Source organism: Lampetra planeri, chromosome 22 (genome assembly GCF_965212315.1).
Source record: "Lampetra planeri chromosome 22, kcLamPlan1.2.h2, whole genome shotgun sequence".
Classification (NCBI taxonomy): domain Eukaryota; kingdom Metazoa; phylum Chordata; class Hyperoartia; order Petromyzontiformes; family Petromyzontidae; genus Lampetra; species Lampetra planeri.
In genome coordinates this window covers 13304140-13320585 of record NC_136128.1, presented here as the reverse complement: position 1 = coordinate 13320585, position 16446 = coordinate 13304140, and the positions used below count along the sequence as shown (strand labels likewise).

At 49.4% G+C, this 16446-nt stretch overlaps 1 protein-coding gene across 1 annotated transcript; it reads left to right on the top strand.

Annotated features, from left to right (window-relative positions):
- The first annotated feature begins 423 nt into the window (after window positions 1–423).
- CLPTM1L (CLPTM1 like) lies at window positions 424–15785 on the top strand. Its single transcript, XM_078604571.1, has 17 exons — window positions 424–739; window positions 4198–4298; window positions 4456–4636; window positions 4765–4895; window positions 5290–5365; window positions 5520–5637; window positions 6121–6215; window positions 6687–6771; window positions 8113–8216; window positions 8381–8446; window positions 8558–8608; window positions 10480–10562; window positions 10874–10908; window positions 11366–11421; window positions 13244–13288; window positions 13836–13951; window positions 15151–15785. The coding sequence occupies exons 1-17, from the start codon at window positions 569–571 to the stop codon at window positions 15260–15262; spliced, it is 1626 nt and encodes a 541-aa protein (XP_078460697.1). The 5' UTR covers window positions 424–568; the 3' UTR covers window positions 15263–15785.
- Window positions 15786–16446: the final 661 nt, after the last annotated feature.

Here is a 16446-nt window from a genome sequence, read left to right as displayed (position 1 = left end):
GATGAGTCCATGTGTTAAGCGCAGACCAGAGTGGGTTGCGGTAAATAGTCCATAATTGGGTTGAATGTTCAGTCGCACAGTGCAATTGGTGTATGGCACTACTGGACTGCAGTGTTTTCGTACGGATGTTAAACTCAGACGTGCATGTGACAGCATAACCTGAATCCAGACCCACTGTGCGTGTACTGGGACCGTTACTATGACGGGGGCAGAGGCTTCCACGTGGACCCAAGCAGCTGCGCGCCGCCACTTCCTGACCAGACCCTCACGTCCAAGAGGAGGGGGGAGTGGTGGCGGCTTGGCCAATCACGTGCGAGGCCTCTGACGTGCCTCGGGAAGGCGACGCGCAATTGGTCGAGCGCGTGAAGGGGGCGTGGCTTGTGGTGGTCGCGGCCCAATGGGAGGCGAGCTCGTGGCAGCGGCGCTCATCCGGAAGTGCGGTTCGAGGGAGCGGTGAGGGAGCTCCTTTTGCTTCCCCGAGGCCCGGAGTCGAGCCTCCTGAGGAGTCGTCGTCCCCCCCCACCCCCACGATATTCTCGATATTCTCGAGTTCCCTCGCCCGGGGACCATGCCGGCTCTGCGGCTGCCCTCGCTGACGACGCTGGCGGTGGTGGCGTTCGTCGCGTACCTCGCGAACATCGCCTACGTCCTGCACGGGGTCCTCTACACGGAGCCGTGTGGCGCGGGCCCCCAGTGCGTCACCTCGGCGCTGCACGCAGAGCCCGCGCCGCGCCTGCAGGTGCGGAGCCTCGGGGCGACTGCGATCCCGGGGCGGGGGACGGGGTCGAGTCTCCTGGCCACTCCATTTGATTCGGGGCCGCCGGCCGCTAGAGTCGTGTGAACGACGGCCCAAGGGACGCGTTGGGTGTCGGGCCAAGTGGGAAGATCGATCGCTGGGCAGTGCTCATCGATGAGCCTCTGACGCGAGCGACACTTTGCGGGCTTCTCTCAGACGCTGTCAGCGCAGGGCGCCGCAGTCTTCATCAGGGCACGGCTGCAGTGCCGGGCTCGGCACGGCTGCTGTGCCGGGCTCGGCGCTGCTCCGACATCGCAGTGCCACACGCGTGGTGTCGTTAGTCGTCCCCGAGCCCGTACGGACCTAAGGGCCCAGAACGCCAAGCGGCCAGCAACAAACAGCAGTATGAACGTTATAGATTCGACGTTTTATGAATGTAGCAAGGGCAGGGTTCTACAGGCTGGGGAAAGAGAGAGAATGTTAAACTGGAGCTGTGCGAGGCAATGAGTGTCGTGACATCCCGTGGAGGCCGGGTGGGTGAGTGCCGTGTGGTTGAGGTGGAGTGCCGTGTGGTGGAGTGTGGTGGTGGTGGTGGTGGAGTGCTGTGTGGTGGTGGTGGTGGTGGAGTGTGGTGGAGTTCTGTGTGGTGGTGGTGGAGTGGTGGTGGTGGTGGAGTGCTGTGTGGTGGTGGGTGAGTGCTGTGTGGTGGTGGGTGAGTGCTGTGTGGTGGTGGAGGTGGTGGAGTGTGGTGGAGTTCTGTGTGGTGGTGGAGTGGTGGTGGTGAGTGCTGTGTGGTGGTGGGTGAGTGCCGTGTGGTGGAGGTGGAGTGCCGTGTGGTGGTTTTCAAGTTTCAAGTTCATTTATTAGGTATAGCCCTGTGAGCCATTCGGCTCTTGAATCGGGTGCAACCGCAACAAACAAAAAACAAAAACATGAACAAAAAACATCTTAAAGTAAATATGTGACTAAGTGCAAACAGAAAATCCAAGAAAAGACAGCAAAATATTGCAGAAAAAACACCGTACACCAACGCTGTGTGCAAAAATCCCAGTGGGATGCAAGTCAAACAACAACAACAACCACAAGACAACTTAGATTAAGGCCATCAGTCTAACTCTGTACTACAACAAACAAACATGGCTAAACCAATACACTTTTAGAAATCAAAATAAGGCCATGAAAGCAATGAAAAAGCAATCATAGGAACTGTGACGGAATTTTCACAATAAATGGCATAAACATGTACTACCAAAACCTTGCAGCCATAGCTGGCTGGATGAGCCACTCCGCAACAGCAGGAACATCAATAGGAGTATTATAATTTTTCAATACACCTTTAAGATCAGCACACTAAATCAAAACACAGGTCATACTTTGTAGTGATCATCCGGAGCTAAACATTTTATTTTAGGCCACTGAATAGCACTGGCAGCTAGGGGTGTGCAACTCCTCTAGAGCAGTTTTGAGTGAAGATCTCATGGGTAGTGACTCAAGTGTCAATTTATTGGCAACAGCATTCCAGACCCTGGGGGCATCAATAGCAAAGGCCCTTCCTCCAGTATATGTACGGCAATAGGGAATATGAAGTTGGTAAATGAGTGTAGACCTTAGGTCAAATTTGTTCTTTGAAACAGATGAGATCCAGCAGGTAATCTGCGGATTTTTTTGCAAGTACATCATGAATAAATAAGATCTGGTGCACAAGCTAGAAGGACATCCAGCCCGTCAATACAAAGACATCCAACCTAGTAATGCAACTCAGAGAGTCCGCTAAAATCGCAGGAAGGATGGAGACATCACAGCAGGTTAAGACTTTACCTGGTTAATCACGTCCTTCCATTGATTGCTCAATTTGTCCCCATCTTCTCGGCTGAAGTTGTGTCCGTGTTTATATATCTGGATGGCTTCATGAACAAATCTCTGATGATAGCCAGTGGGTTTGCAGAGTACCTTCGTCTTGGAAAAATCAATATTGTGTGTGCCCACAGCATTAAAACAATGATCAGCAACGGTAGAGGTATTGGTTCTACCGTGCTTTAGATCTGCCTTGTGTTCATGAACGCGGTCCGAGACGTCGTTACGTTTCCTCAATGTAACTGCTGCCGCAGCCACAACTTAGTTTGTAGACACCAGGATATTGCATGTCAGGAATCACTTCCTTTACAGATGGGATCAAATCACGGATTTTGTGTACTGTGTTGAAACGAACCTGGACCTTGTGTTTGTTTAAGATTTTGGAAATGTTTTTGGTAACCCCTGCTATGTATGGCAAGGTGATGGTTTTGAATGGGTCCTCAGATGGCTGTCTCCCCATGGCTGGGGAGACAGCTTTGCGGATTGTATGGTCAGAATGTCCATTCATCCTGAGGGCTTGGTGTACGTGCTCCAACTCACTGGCTAGGTGGTGCTGGTCGGAGATGCAATGGGCCCTATGGTGTAGTGTTTTTATGAGGGAATTCTTCTTGGCTGGATGGTGGTGGGAGTCAGGCTTTTTAGATAGGCATTCGTGTGGGTGGCTTTCCTGTAGACAGAATGTCCCAACGAGCCATCAGGTCTCTTCTCGATCAAAACATCCAGGAATGTTAACTTGCCATCCTTTTCCACTTCCATGGTGAATTTGAAAGCTTTCGCACGAGCTTAATCCGGCACTGAGTACACCACCACACTCAAGCATCTCACTACGTGTTAAACATCTTTTAGTTTAACTTAAAAAAAGTATTTCTTTAAATAGGCTGTTACTATCTTTATAGACGTATGGTAGTATTGTAAATATGTTACTGTAACCAGTGAAATATGTAGACGTTAGAATGAGGTTTGATAGCGTGATCTCCCCAACCACTTTATTTCTTATGGAAATTTCTGTTTAATTTACACAACCCCCGTGTAAAACGAGAGGTAGCTGTAGTAGTCATGGAAGAGTGAGTGCAGGATATTCAATCACTACGACTGCTCTACTCTGAATTATATCGGTTGCAAAAGTTGGGGGCTCCACCCCAGATTTGACAGCAGCAGGATTCCAACATCGGCCGATTGTGTGCACTGCATAGCAGAGTGATAACTGCTTGGGGTTAGATTATTTGGCATGGTAAGTTAACCCATAACACGTGGATCTGTCCCGTGACTGCTAGCGAGCCTTCGACATGTCACACGGCCCCAAGATGCACCTAGCCTGGCACAAGTGCCGAGGTGACGGTAATGCAACTTAGTGGCGAATGGCGGTTGTAGGTGAGACTGGGAGGTGTGTGAGATAGGTGTGGGTGGGATAGGAAGGCGTGGGTGAGACTGGGAGGTGTGTGAGATTGGTAGGTGGGTGAGAATGGTAGGTGTGTGTGGGATAGGAAGGTGTGGGTGAGATTGGTTGGTGTGTGGGATAGGAAGGCGTGAATGAGATAGGAAGGCGTGGGTGAGACTGGGAGGTGTGTGATATGTGGGTGAGACGGAGGTGTTTCTGTGTCTCACAGCTCAGCGTATATACAGCCCTGGAGCAGAGCGTGAGGCGAGTGAGCAGCCTTCACTTCGCCCTGAACATCGACCCCTTGGACGTGCATTCCTCGTCCCACAGGTGCGGTCACTGGGGGTAAACGTGAGGCACGTGCAGGAAAACTCGTTTATTACTGTGACGGCCAGGGCACCTGAGCAACGCGGCGCTGACCAAGCCCTCGCTCCATTGTCTCGGAGTGCCGCATCACGCCGACACCACGCGTGTCTGCGGCGTGCAGGGAGGTGAACGTGAGTCTGCCCGTGCGCACGCGCAGCAACGGCAGCCTGTTCGCGCACGTGTTTGTACATCGTGCCGGGGAGCTGCCCTGGCAGGACGAGCAAGCGGTGCACGGGGTGGCGATGCTCACCACGCACATGGTGCCGCGGCCCGACGTGGTCAACCTCGTGACCCGCAATGAGGTGAGCGCCGCCTGTGTCGTACTCGGGCATTCCACATGCACACATTACCACTTCCGTGTGCCCTCACCACATACCCTCGCTGCATCACCGGTGGGTGAGTGAGTGCCCTCTTGCCATGACTCCCCCAGTCGGCACAAGCAGCACCCAGAGAGGACCCGGTCACTCATTGGCGCTCGCAGCTCACGCTCTCCGTAATGGCCGACGCTGTCTCCCTGGACCCGCGCGCTGTGCCTGCCGAGCTCATGCCATACTTCACCAAGTGAGAGGCAGTGCACGGCCACGCGCACGCATGTGTGTGTGTGTATGCGTTGTGCTCACGTGTGCACTGGAGTGTGTTCTATTCACATTGGGTGTGTAACAGTGCAGTGATTTATTGAGTAAACTAGAATCTTACGCTCAGGATTAATGCTTCGAGTAGCGGGTGCCGAATCAATTGCCCTATTTGGTTCCCTGCGTTTGATGGGGCTGTGTGACTCACTCGTGTTGGCAAGAGAGCTGCAACATTCACCACAATAGAAGTAAGAGAATGGATTTTATGAATGGAATCAATGCAGACTGGTTACCATTGGTCACGTCGTGGGGAGGAAGAAGCAGTAGAGATAACAGCAATCATGCACAAACATGTGTGTGCTGCGTCTGCGCTGTTGTTCCAGGTCACCTCGAGACAAACACCACTACCTGCCTATTCTCTACGTGGATGAGCTGAGCAACCGCATAAAAGATCTTGTTGTATGTACACATTCAGCTGGGATAACCCTCCTGGCATCACACTGGGATGGGGAGCAGATCCCTACACCACACCCTGGTTTTATATACCACAGTGTGATTGGTTTCGTTGTGTGGGATTCTCAAATTCTACAAGCACTTGTGGGTGTCTCCTCAGGTTGTGCAGAGCAGCGTGGGCATGCTGCCCCTGTCGGTGCACTTCAGCCCCATCTCCCTGAGCCGCCTGCGTCTATGGCTGCACATGCAGCACGCCATTGAGTCCCTGCAGCAACTGGGTCCGTGCACACAAATACAAAGATCCCCCCTATAGCCTTAACAGACTGTTGGGGCAAGTGCCATTAGCGAGCATCTATGAAGGCCAGCATGGCACACGAGGGGGTGGGTGGTGAGCACCACCCCCGGCCGCCTTTTTCTCCCTAGTGGCGAAGTTTTTATATATCGCGCAAGGTATTCATTTGAGGTTGAGTCGACCTAGGATAGGCCCAGGACCTGTTCAGATAATTTTCACTTGGTGGTGGCCGTGAGCAGGAATCGAACTCGGGTCGCCGAGTTCATAGCACGCCATGCTGACCGCTGCACTACCACTCCTCACAAACTCACTTTCACACATACTCTCACACACATACAAACTAATTCTCCGCGCGAGGCTAACGCATTACATCTCGCAGAGGATCGCTCCGCTGAACAAAATACTTCCGCGGTTCAGTTTGCAAGTGCGAGTTCACGTTTTAAGTCGATGTAACCGGCCCCTTCCGTAGGCTTCACGGAGAAGGATGTGGACGAGGTGAAGGGGATCTTCGCCGACACAAATCTCTACTTCCTGGGTCTCACCTTCCTCGTGGCCGCCTTCCACGTGAGTATCTCCCTCCCCTCCCCCTTGTGTGTGTGTGTGCCGCGATATGGACACTGCGTATGCCGCGTTTTGTGTGCTCGGTGTGTATTATGCTGTGTAATGTTTGTATTCTGGGGTGTTGCTGTGTGTTTTATAAAGCTGTGATGTGTGTTATGAGGCTGTGTTATACTGTGTCATTTATGTGGTATGGGGCTGTGTGTTATAATCCGTTTGCTGTGCATGTTATGATGTGGTGTGATGTGTGTTGTATGTGACGCGTGGATTATGTTTTGCTGTGTGTTATGATGCATTATGATGTGTGTTCACTATATTATGATGTGTGTGTGATGTGTGTGTTATGATGCTGTGTATGTTTGGATACATTGTGATATATTTGTTATGATGCATTGTGATATGCATTGTGTGACGTGTTGTGATGTGTGTGTTATGATGCATTGTGACACGGGTGTTATGTATTGGGATCCCGTGTAGCTGCTGTTTGATTTCCTGGCTTTCAAAAACGACATCAGCTTCTGGCAGAGCAAGCGCGACATGGTGGGGATGTCTGCCCGCGTGGGTGAGTCTCTCTGTACCCCTCGACTCGCACATTCTGTGGCGCAGCTGACTGCTTCCCCTGCCAAGGGATTTCCCAAAACGCTGTCCACACCGTTCTGTGACGAGCACATTTATGAACCGTATAGTCAACCATTGTAATCTGCACCCCTTCAATGGAGGAATAGCAAAGCTATACAAACTCTCTTATGAAGCCCTCTCACCACTGCTAGCAGACCTCAACATTGGCATCTAATCCCTCAACATGTTGCTGCCATACGCAAGAATAGAACAGCACAGCAGCTCCATCACTATGGGCTCCCCTCTCATGGTGAGATGAAGATTACTGCACAGACCACAGCGGTGTTTGTATTTCGTCCCGGTAATGGGCAAATATCACGATGGTAGTACTGCTAAAACCTGTGGACCTCGCTACTTTAGTATTAAAACTTTGTGTGTGATCTCGCTGCGCTATGAACCCGGCGCACCCGAGTTAAATTCCCGCTCATGGCCAACACCAGTGATGATTATCTGAACCGATCGTGGGCCTCTCCTAGTTCGACTCAGCCTCAAATGAGTACCGAGTCCGACATATATAAAAACTTCACCACTTGGGAGACAAAGGCGGCCGGTTGTGGTGCTCACCAACCACCCCCTCGTGTGCCATGCTGGTCTTCCATAGGTGCTCGCTAATAGCACTTGCCCCAACAGTTTGTCAAGGCTATAGAGGGGATCTTTGTTTTTGTGTGTGTACATGATTCTGCATTTCTGTTCATGCCTGCATATGGGTGTGTGTAGACATGTGCATGCCTGCGTGCAGGTGTCTATGTGTGTGCGTGTGTGCGTGTGTGCGTGCATGTCTCTTAGTGTATGTGTATATACAGATAGTCCCCGAGTTACGATGGTCCGACTTACGATATTTCGATCTTACGATGGCGATACGACAACATTGTATGTATGATACGTAGCTTTAGCAATTTCATTTTAGGGTTAGCACGATACGTCACGATACGTTCAATGCATGTTAAAAGTTTTTAGAGCAGATATGGTTGTTTCCTGAAAAAACTTTCTATTAAATTGCAGGTCATATAGGTCGGCTAAGAATTTACCTTGTTTTTTCTTTAACATTTTACTGTGCAATACAGTATTGTAATTAATAATTACATAAGTATATAGTTTATACAGTACGGTACTGTAAATTGCTCTGTTTTGCTAAATTATCACCATTCTTTAAGACTCCGGGTAGGCTAGGCCATCTTCGACTTACGATATTTTTGACTTACGATGGGGTCGTCGTAACGCATCTCCATCGTAAGTAGAGCACTACCTGTAGTTGTTGTGTGTGTGTGTGCGTGTATTTGTGCAGTGCTATGGAGATGCTTCAGCACTGTGGTCATCTTCCTTTTCCTCGTGGATGAGCGCTCCAGCGTGCTGCTGCTGCTGCCAGCCGGCATCGGGACGATCATCGAGGTGCCTGCTGACGGGGTCACCGCGGGACACGCACTTTAGGATCGTGGACTCCATTTGAGCGTACAACTGTGGAGCCAAACGGTCGTTGCTTGTGGCAAGCAGCTGTGTGCATTGCAACCGGCTCTCTTCTCACCCCGACCTCCCTCTGCTTTCTCTGGCCGCAGGTCTGGAAAGTGACCAAGGCTTTCAAGCTCAAGCTCACGTGGCGTGGCTGGCTGCCCAAAGTGGAGGTAGTCACAGCGTTTTGCTGCAAGGGAAGCGACTGGGCTTTAGACCGCACTGCCAGGAAAGTGGTGGCGAATTAGAGGCTTCAACGCTCTTGATGTCGTGTGTGTGTGCAGGTAGGGCCCTCGTCGTCTTCAGAGAGAAAGACGGATGAGTTTGACTCTCAGGTGAGACCGTGGGAAGTCTGTGTGGTACTGCAGTAAAGAGACATTTTGGTTCCCAGCTGCACTCTTAGCCTGAGCCTTGAGCCATTCATTCAGATATGGCTCAACGGTACCACCCAGGGTCACATGCTGACAGTTATTTTAAATATTTTATCTCTAGATCATGACTATAATAGCAATGTCACTAGGTATATATAACTTGCTTATTCTTTGGGTCTTTCGGTAAAGATGGGTACAAACTGAGCAATCATTGGAAGGGCGTTATTAACCAGTTTAGGTCATAACTGGCTGTGATGTTGCCTTCTTATCTGCCTATGTTAGCGGTTATTTTCGACTCTCTGAGTTACATTCACTAACACAGCTATCATTGCTCGTTTTCCTCGATGTGGCGGTCGCTCTTGCCGAGCTCTCTACGATTTTACATTTGCATGCAAATAGCTTACATTGACATGCTAATCTCTCACAATACAATGGCCACGCCCACAGCGTCGTCGTCGTCGGTATGGCTCAGCTCTCCGATCTCACATTTACATGCAAATTTCATCTCGAGCCCTGCCCACTTACCCTTGGGCTACACCCATCTCAAACCTTTATAACATCCTGCCTCAGCAGCTCCTCCACCATATATTATTTCACCTGATGACGATTGCTTGTGTTGCGATCGAAACGTTGTGATTTTGATTATTTTTATATCTACGTGGCTTTACCGAAAGACCCAAAGAATATGAATTCCTGCAGTCACGAACGCTTTAAGTCAAGATTTATAACTAGCTTGTTTGCCCGTCCTAGGACGGAAGCTGTAATATTTACGAAAAAATAGAGCAGAATATAATTGTATCTTGTGTAAATTTAATGGCAATGAATCTGGCACTAAACTACGTCATAAAACACCTCACTTCATGTCACTGTAGCACAGTATATAACTGACCTTCAATTTGATCAAATTCGCAGTTCTGATACTTTATTCTCTTCTGCTTTCAGTCGCTGGGGTTGAAATAAATTGTAATTCGATACAATATCTGGAAAATCACCGAGAAATGTCTATTTTACCATAATGTAGAAGCATAAATGAGACTTACCTTTTGTCTCAAGTGCTGAAGAAATAAATAAAGACACCAAATCCACTTTGTTGCTGCATAGAATTATTTATTAGATTCACTTTCAATAAAGAAACGTCAAACTTAAAGTGACTTTAATTTGCAAAAAAATAATGTATTTCCGCTCGACCTGCGGGAGTGTAAAAATCCACCCGCTCATGAATATTAATGATGGGGGTGGGGGTGGTGGCATGTGGAGTGACGTCACGCGCGTTACACACAAACAGACGTTCTTGGCTCATTATAGTAGTAATAGCAACTATGGCACATGTTGTCAAGAAAAATGACAGTGTGTTTGATAGGTAATATAATTTTGGAAGGAAGAGATTCGACTGCCATGTGAAACCTTGTAGAGTATGACAGTAGGAGGAAGGGTGTCTCACGTATTTACCGTCCCACGTGGTACCGACCGACCTGCTTGGCTTATGGACGACTATGGAAGTGGTGCTCCCTGAGTTCTGGGTGCAACATGAGGCCCGATGGCTGCAGAAGCCGATGGAAGCTGCTGGCCACAGCGACGATGGCTGCTTCCATCAGTTGAAGAACTGCATCGCACACGCCCTGGCTATTTCCCTGCATCCGTGTGTTTATTGAACTTGTGATAACACAAGTGCATTATACCCACGCATGATCTTCCCAAGGAAATGCGGTTCTGCAGCCAGAGACTATGTAAGAGTGTTGTGAGCCTCGTCAGACTGGAGGACAAGCAGCTACATTGAGCTCGCCTGCAGTGGCATGCGGATCGTGGAGGAGGCGCGTGTGTGCTGCTCTCCGCAGGCGATGCGCTACCTGTCGTACGCCCTCTACCCGCTGTGTGCCGGTGGGGCGCTCTACTCGCTCCTCTACGTCTCGCACAAGAGGTGACGGGGGCCTCCCCTACCCTGTAACTGTCCTCGTGTCCCATTTCCCCAACTCGGCAAGGACCTTCTCTTGTTTGGTTGAATATCAGCTGGCTCTGAGCTGACTGCGAGCCGTGACCTGAGTGGCTTGTCAGATGATTTCTATTTTGGACATCTGCCGCTGCACTTCCGGAAAGTCTCCCACCCTCCCGGCCAGAGCAGCTGTTTTTTTTCGTTATTTGTTTAAGCGCTGTATGAACGGTACAGAGTGACAGTGTGTACTCACAGTCGTGTGTACTCACAGCCACCCCTCTGCTCCCTGTCTCTTGCAGCTGGTACTCGTGGGTGATTAACAGCCTGGTGAACGGTGAGTGGCGACATGGCTCCATGGACCCCACACTTGTGACGACTGGCTGGGTAGCACCCAGGTAGCGCTAAGTCCAGTGGCCTTGATGTGGCTTCTCTAGTCAGACTTCATCAAGGAATCCTTCAAGCTGCCTTACATTGGTCCCCTGTGGTGGCTGTGTACATTAAACTGCACTCAAGGTGACCTTTACAATGTAAACTGGGGGAAAGTCCTCCAGAATGCACAAGTGAGATAATCGCACCACCGTTATGCTGCGTTATGGCGTTATCCCCTTTTTCTCGCGTATTTTCTGGCACGTGTTGTCCATCATCGATTTACAGCTGTGAACTGAAATTCACGAGCCTGAGAATCCCGCTCAATAACTTCGACTAGTGGCAACGCGTAGCCAGGCAGAGGCTGAACACGGTCCCCAGTATTGGTTTAACACGTTTTACCCTGTGCCCTCCACCCTCGCTAGGAATCTATGCCTTTGGCTTTCTCTTCATGCTGCCACAACTCTTTGTCAACTACAAGGTAACAGACGTCTTCGTGCCTGTCACTCTCCAACTCCACCGGTCCATGTAATGGTGTCATTGTGTCTGCATTTCTCTGTCCACATGCCTGTTTGGTCTGTGTTCACATGTCCCCTGTCTGCATGCCTCTGCATGTTTGTAATCCATATTTGCCCCCTGCGCTGTTATCTGCCGATTTCTTATGTGCCTGGGTATTTGTACATTGTGTGCGAATGTGTCTATCTGTGTGTAGACTGTGTGTGCATGTGTACATTGTGTGTGTTTACACATCATCTTCTACCGCGTAGTTCGAGAAGCCTTCCATGGCTGTACCAGTGGAATTTCTATCTGGTACAGATAAAATTTAAGGCTGATCGATGCCTGGGTGCGATCAAGGGATCACTCCCTACTGGTAAACCATGTCATGTACACTGACGATCGAGTGGTTGCTGCTCACTGAGAAGGAATTAGAGGTCCTGCTGCTGAATCTGGAGTCATGCCACTAAGAGGTGGGGACTCGCCATCATCCCCACCCAAACTAAGCACCTGCATGGGTAATTTGTATCATCCAATACTCCACCCCCTTAACTCCCTACGAGTGATGGGACAGTTATGAAGGGAGTGGAGAAGTTTATGTACTTGGGTTGTGTGCCTATGACCACCTTCGGTTTGGCAGTAGAGGTCTCGTTCCAAATCAGCCAAGTGGCATATTTTTGTCAGCAGAGTAACACTTGTGTCAGAACTACCTGGTCTGTCACGCCACACGAAGCTACGGGTCTTATTGGCCACAGTCATGCCATCCCTTCTCTTTGCTTCTGAAACGTGGATCCGTGTAATGGAATATCTGCGCCAGTTTGAAACTTTCAGGTTGGCCTGCGTACGATCCATCCTGGGTTTAAGCAGGCTGGATTATGTGAGGAGCTCACAAATCCTGGAAAGATGTGGACACATTCTCATGATTGAGCTCCTCCGGAGGCCAAGACCACGTTAGCTGGGTCATGTAGCCTGTGTGACCAAGCAGCTTCTGTTTGGCTGGATAGAGGGAGCTAAGTGGGCACGGCACGAAGAAGAGATGGACTAATGTGGTACAGGAGGATGTGGAGCCGAGTGGACTTACCGAAGACTGGTACCAGTGGTGTCAAGATTGTCCTCTATGGAGGAGGCTCGTGAAGGATGCAGCTGGAACGTTGGAGGCAATCGCCCAACAACAGCAGAGGGCACAGCAACGACACAACGAGTGGAGTGCTGGACGGCTAAAACACAGCAAGTTGACACAGTAGGGAGCATCTGCCAGTCATCTCGGTCAACCCATGGCACCTGGGTCTGTCCTGTGCCCTCCTGTCAGCGAGCCTTCGACACTTCACTTGGTGGCCTCGGAGTGCACCTGGCCTGGCACCGGCGCTGTCGTGACGCCACTTAGTGGTCAATTGTGGCTGTTGTTGTTTACACTGTGTGTGTGTGTTTACACTGTGTGTGTTTACACTGTGTGTGTTTACACTGTGTGTGTTTACACTGCGTGTGTTTACACTGCGTGTGTTTACACTGCGTGTGTGTGTTTACACTGCGTGTGTGTGTGTTTACACTGCGTGTGTGTTTACACTGTGTGTGTGTTTACACTGTGTGTGTGTTTACACTGTGTGTGTGTTTACACTGCGTGTGTGTGTTTACACTGCGTGTGTGTTTACACTGTGTGTGTGTGTGTTTACACTGTGTGTGTGTTTACACTGTGTGTGTGTGTTTACACTGCATGTGTGTGTTTACACTGCGAGTGTGTGTTTACACTGTGTGTGTGTGTTTACACTGCGTGTGTGTGTGTGTTTAAATTGTTTCTTTGCACTTTCTAGCTCAAGTCTGTTGCTCATCTACCTTGGAGAGCGTTCATGTACAAGGTGAGTGCCAATTCGCCGTGAGCACGTGGGCACCGTGAGCAAATGGAGCAGCTTTGTCTGTATTTGTTGAATAACTTTTGTTTGGGAGTGGTCTGTTGACGTGTATTATTGTAGTGATGCGTGTGTGATCTTGTATAGTGAGGTAAGCATGTTATTGTCACATGATGCGTGTGTATGCGTAACGTGATGTATATGCGTGTTATAATTTGTGTTAGGGTAGTATGTGTATGTTAAGATAAAGCGTGTTATGATAATGTGTTATGACGATGTGAGTGTTATGGTATGTGCGCGTGTATTATGATAATCTGTGTTATGAAAATGTGTTGTGTATTGTGGTGCGTGTGTATGTTATGATAACGTACACATGCGTTATGATAATGTGTATGTGATATTATTGATGTGTGTGCGTGTTATAATGTCTGTGCGCATGTTATGATTGTGGCTGTGTTGCTCTCGCGTGCTCCACGATTCAGTGTGGTGCGCGTCTGTCGCGAGTGTCGCAGTGCGTGCGTGTGTTGGCTTGACCAATTTGCCGTCTTCGCTGCAGGCATTCAACACATTTATAGATGACATCTTCGCCTTCATCATCACCATGCCGACGTCTCACCGCCTCGCCTGTTTCCGTGATGACATTGTCTTCCTTATCTACCTCTATCAGCGATGGTGAGTGCTGAGGACCCCAGGACCTGGACACAGAATGACTCGCAGGAATCTCGAAATGGCGTAATTGCAGTTCAAGATTAAACTTGTCGTGGCTCTGCCGGCATAGAGTAACTTTAGAGCTCCTTTCAGCCAATGAAAACAGAGTTTGTTGCAAATGTGTTTGAATAATGATTGGTCAACAGAGCACACGATCTTGGGTCGTCGTGGGACCTTTGTCTTATGGTCTAATTGTAAGTTGCTAACCCAGTAACCTGCTAGGAGGAGCAACCATCAGATTTGTCCAAATTGTAAAGTATATGTTTTTTTATTAAAGAAGATGGTGCAGTAACCATCAGCGGTGACAATCGGCAGAAATAATCGGTGAAACCACCATGGAGATCCAGCACAGCCACAGACAAGAACAGATTGGGGCCCCCTTCCCCACAGAGAGTGTGAGAGATGGCCGTATCTTGGTAAAACACCCACAGATACCCCCCTCCTGTCCTGATAGAGATACGAACCTCCCAACAAAGTCAAAGTGAGTTGGTGAGAAGTGCATTGCACCAATGATACAAACTTGCAGTTCTCACTCATTCTGTTTAATTCCACAGACACCTGAAATTCCATCGTTTACAAAATGTCCTTGGTTACCCTACCATCTAAATTACAATCTTAAGCTGAGATATCGATTCTTCATAACTTCACTTGCAGTTGCATTTGACTCGGATATCCTTGTCTGTTTACACATTCGTACAATTGGTTACCCTGTTTCTTTTTAATGGTTAATTTTGTCATTATACTACGATCAGTCAAAAAATGTGCTGCCCAAGCCGACTCACGCGATAGGGAATGTATTAATTAACACTGATGTATGTTTGTGTCGTATTTTCAATGTGTCATGCAACGCAGTTGCTTTTGATGAGACATTGTTGCTTCATTGCTATACTTGTTTTGCTTTTGTAATTTTTGTGACTTGAGTGAAAAAAGAGTTGAGGCTCATCCTGGTCTCTTCTTCAGCTCTCTACACTCTAAACTTGATCTCGGAGGGAGTGTCGATAGCCACAACATTTAAACAGAATAAGAGGGGGACACGAGCCCTGCGTCGTACGGATTGTGTTTGTTGCCGTCACCACCGACTCTGACGAATATGTTCAGAGACATCTTGCCCTGCCGGGTTCGCGACCTCTAACGGCTGTTTGGGGGTGTCATTATCGCTGCAGGCTCTACCCCGTGGACAAGTCCCGCACCAACGAGTTTGGAGTCTCCTACGAGGAGGACGACGCGTCCGGCAAACCCGTGCCGAGGCAGCCGAGCAAAGCCAAGCACGAGTGACCGCGCTCGGCTTGGCGCCAGAGGATCGTCGTGGATGCCCGTCGTACAGACGCGTTACCGAAATCGCCACGCGGCCCTGGCCGGTTTGTAATGGCCACCGCACCCTGGCCGTGCCACCGCGACTCGGCCCTGGGGGGTCATGATGAGAGGTCACCGCAACGCAGTTGGAACGAGGAATCGAATTCGGCCACCGCGGTGCCATCGGCGTCCATTATTTATTTTTTAATATTCCGTCACAGAATCACGCGCATCCCACTCAAGCCAGCTCGTCGCGGTCACATTTTAATGGGCAGGGAGCGCACGGGGAGTGCGCAAGTTGGGTGCGGGGCGAGCCGCGACCCCGATGCAGCAGTGTTTCCCGGCCGCGCGGACAGATCCTTCGTGTTTGTGGAGCAGTAGGCGCGAGGGATGTACGGAACCCTCGTCCTGTATCCCTGTGCGTTTCTAGTTTGAGCGAGTGTCTTGTCATGCTTTAATGATGGATGAAAGCAGACATTGCCAATAAACCGAGAGCTTTGAGTAATTGTGCGATTGTGACTGCATGGGGAGTGGGTGTCTGGGCAGTGAAATCTGCTCCCACAGTGCACGCCATGCGGGGTTGTAGCTGTGTATGGGTGCATGCACTGCATGTGCTGTTTGTGTGGTGTGTGGGCATGCTGTCCATGCGTATGTTGTATGTGCACATATGGGGAGCGGTGGTGCATTAATTTTCCCCATAATTAACGCTCCCAGTGGCCGGGTTCCATTCTCGAATTTGTGTGCTCAATGGTAATTGTTTTTTGACCAAATCTCCTCCATGTGAACTCCGCATTAATTGCATATTTACGTGTGGAAACATGAGCATAGATACAATGGTGGCAAATTGGCTTGTGAACTCGTCTCGGGATCTACGTTGTCTGTCAATACGCAAAATTCTGACTTTTATTTGGACAAAAAGTGATTTCCTGCTAAAATGAGCATTAAGACGGTGCTCATCTGTTTACAACCCTGAGTCAGTGGTGGAGTTTCCACATTTATATAATCGGGGTGGTGGGTATAGTAAACTCTTAATTTTTGCAGGGTTTATAATCGCGATTTTTCGTATTCACAACTATTTTTTTGTGATTTTATTTGAAATTAGTGGGGAGACGAGGCATGGGAGTGGCATGGATCGTGAGAGCACGGAAGTCGTCCCCCCACGCCGC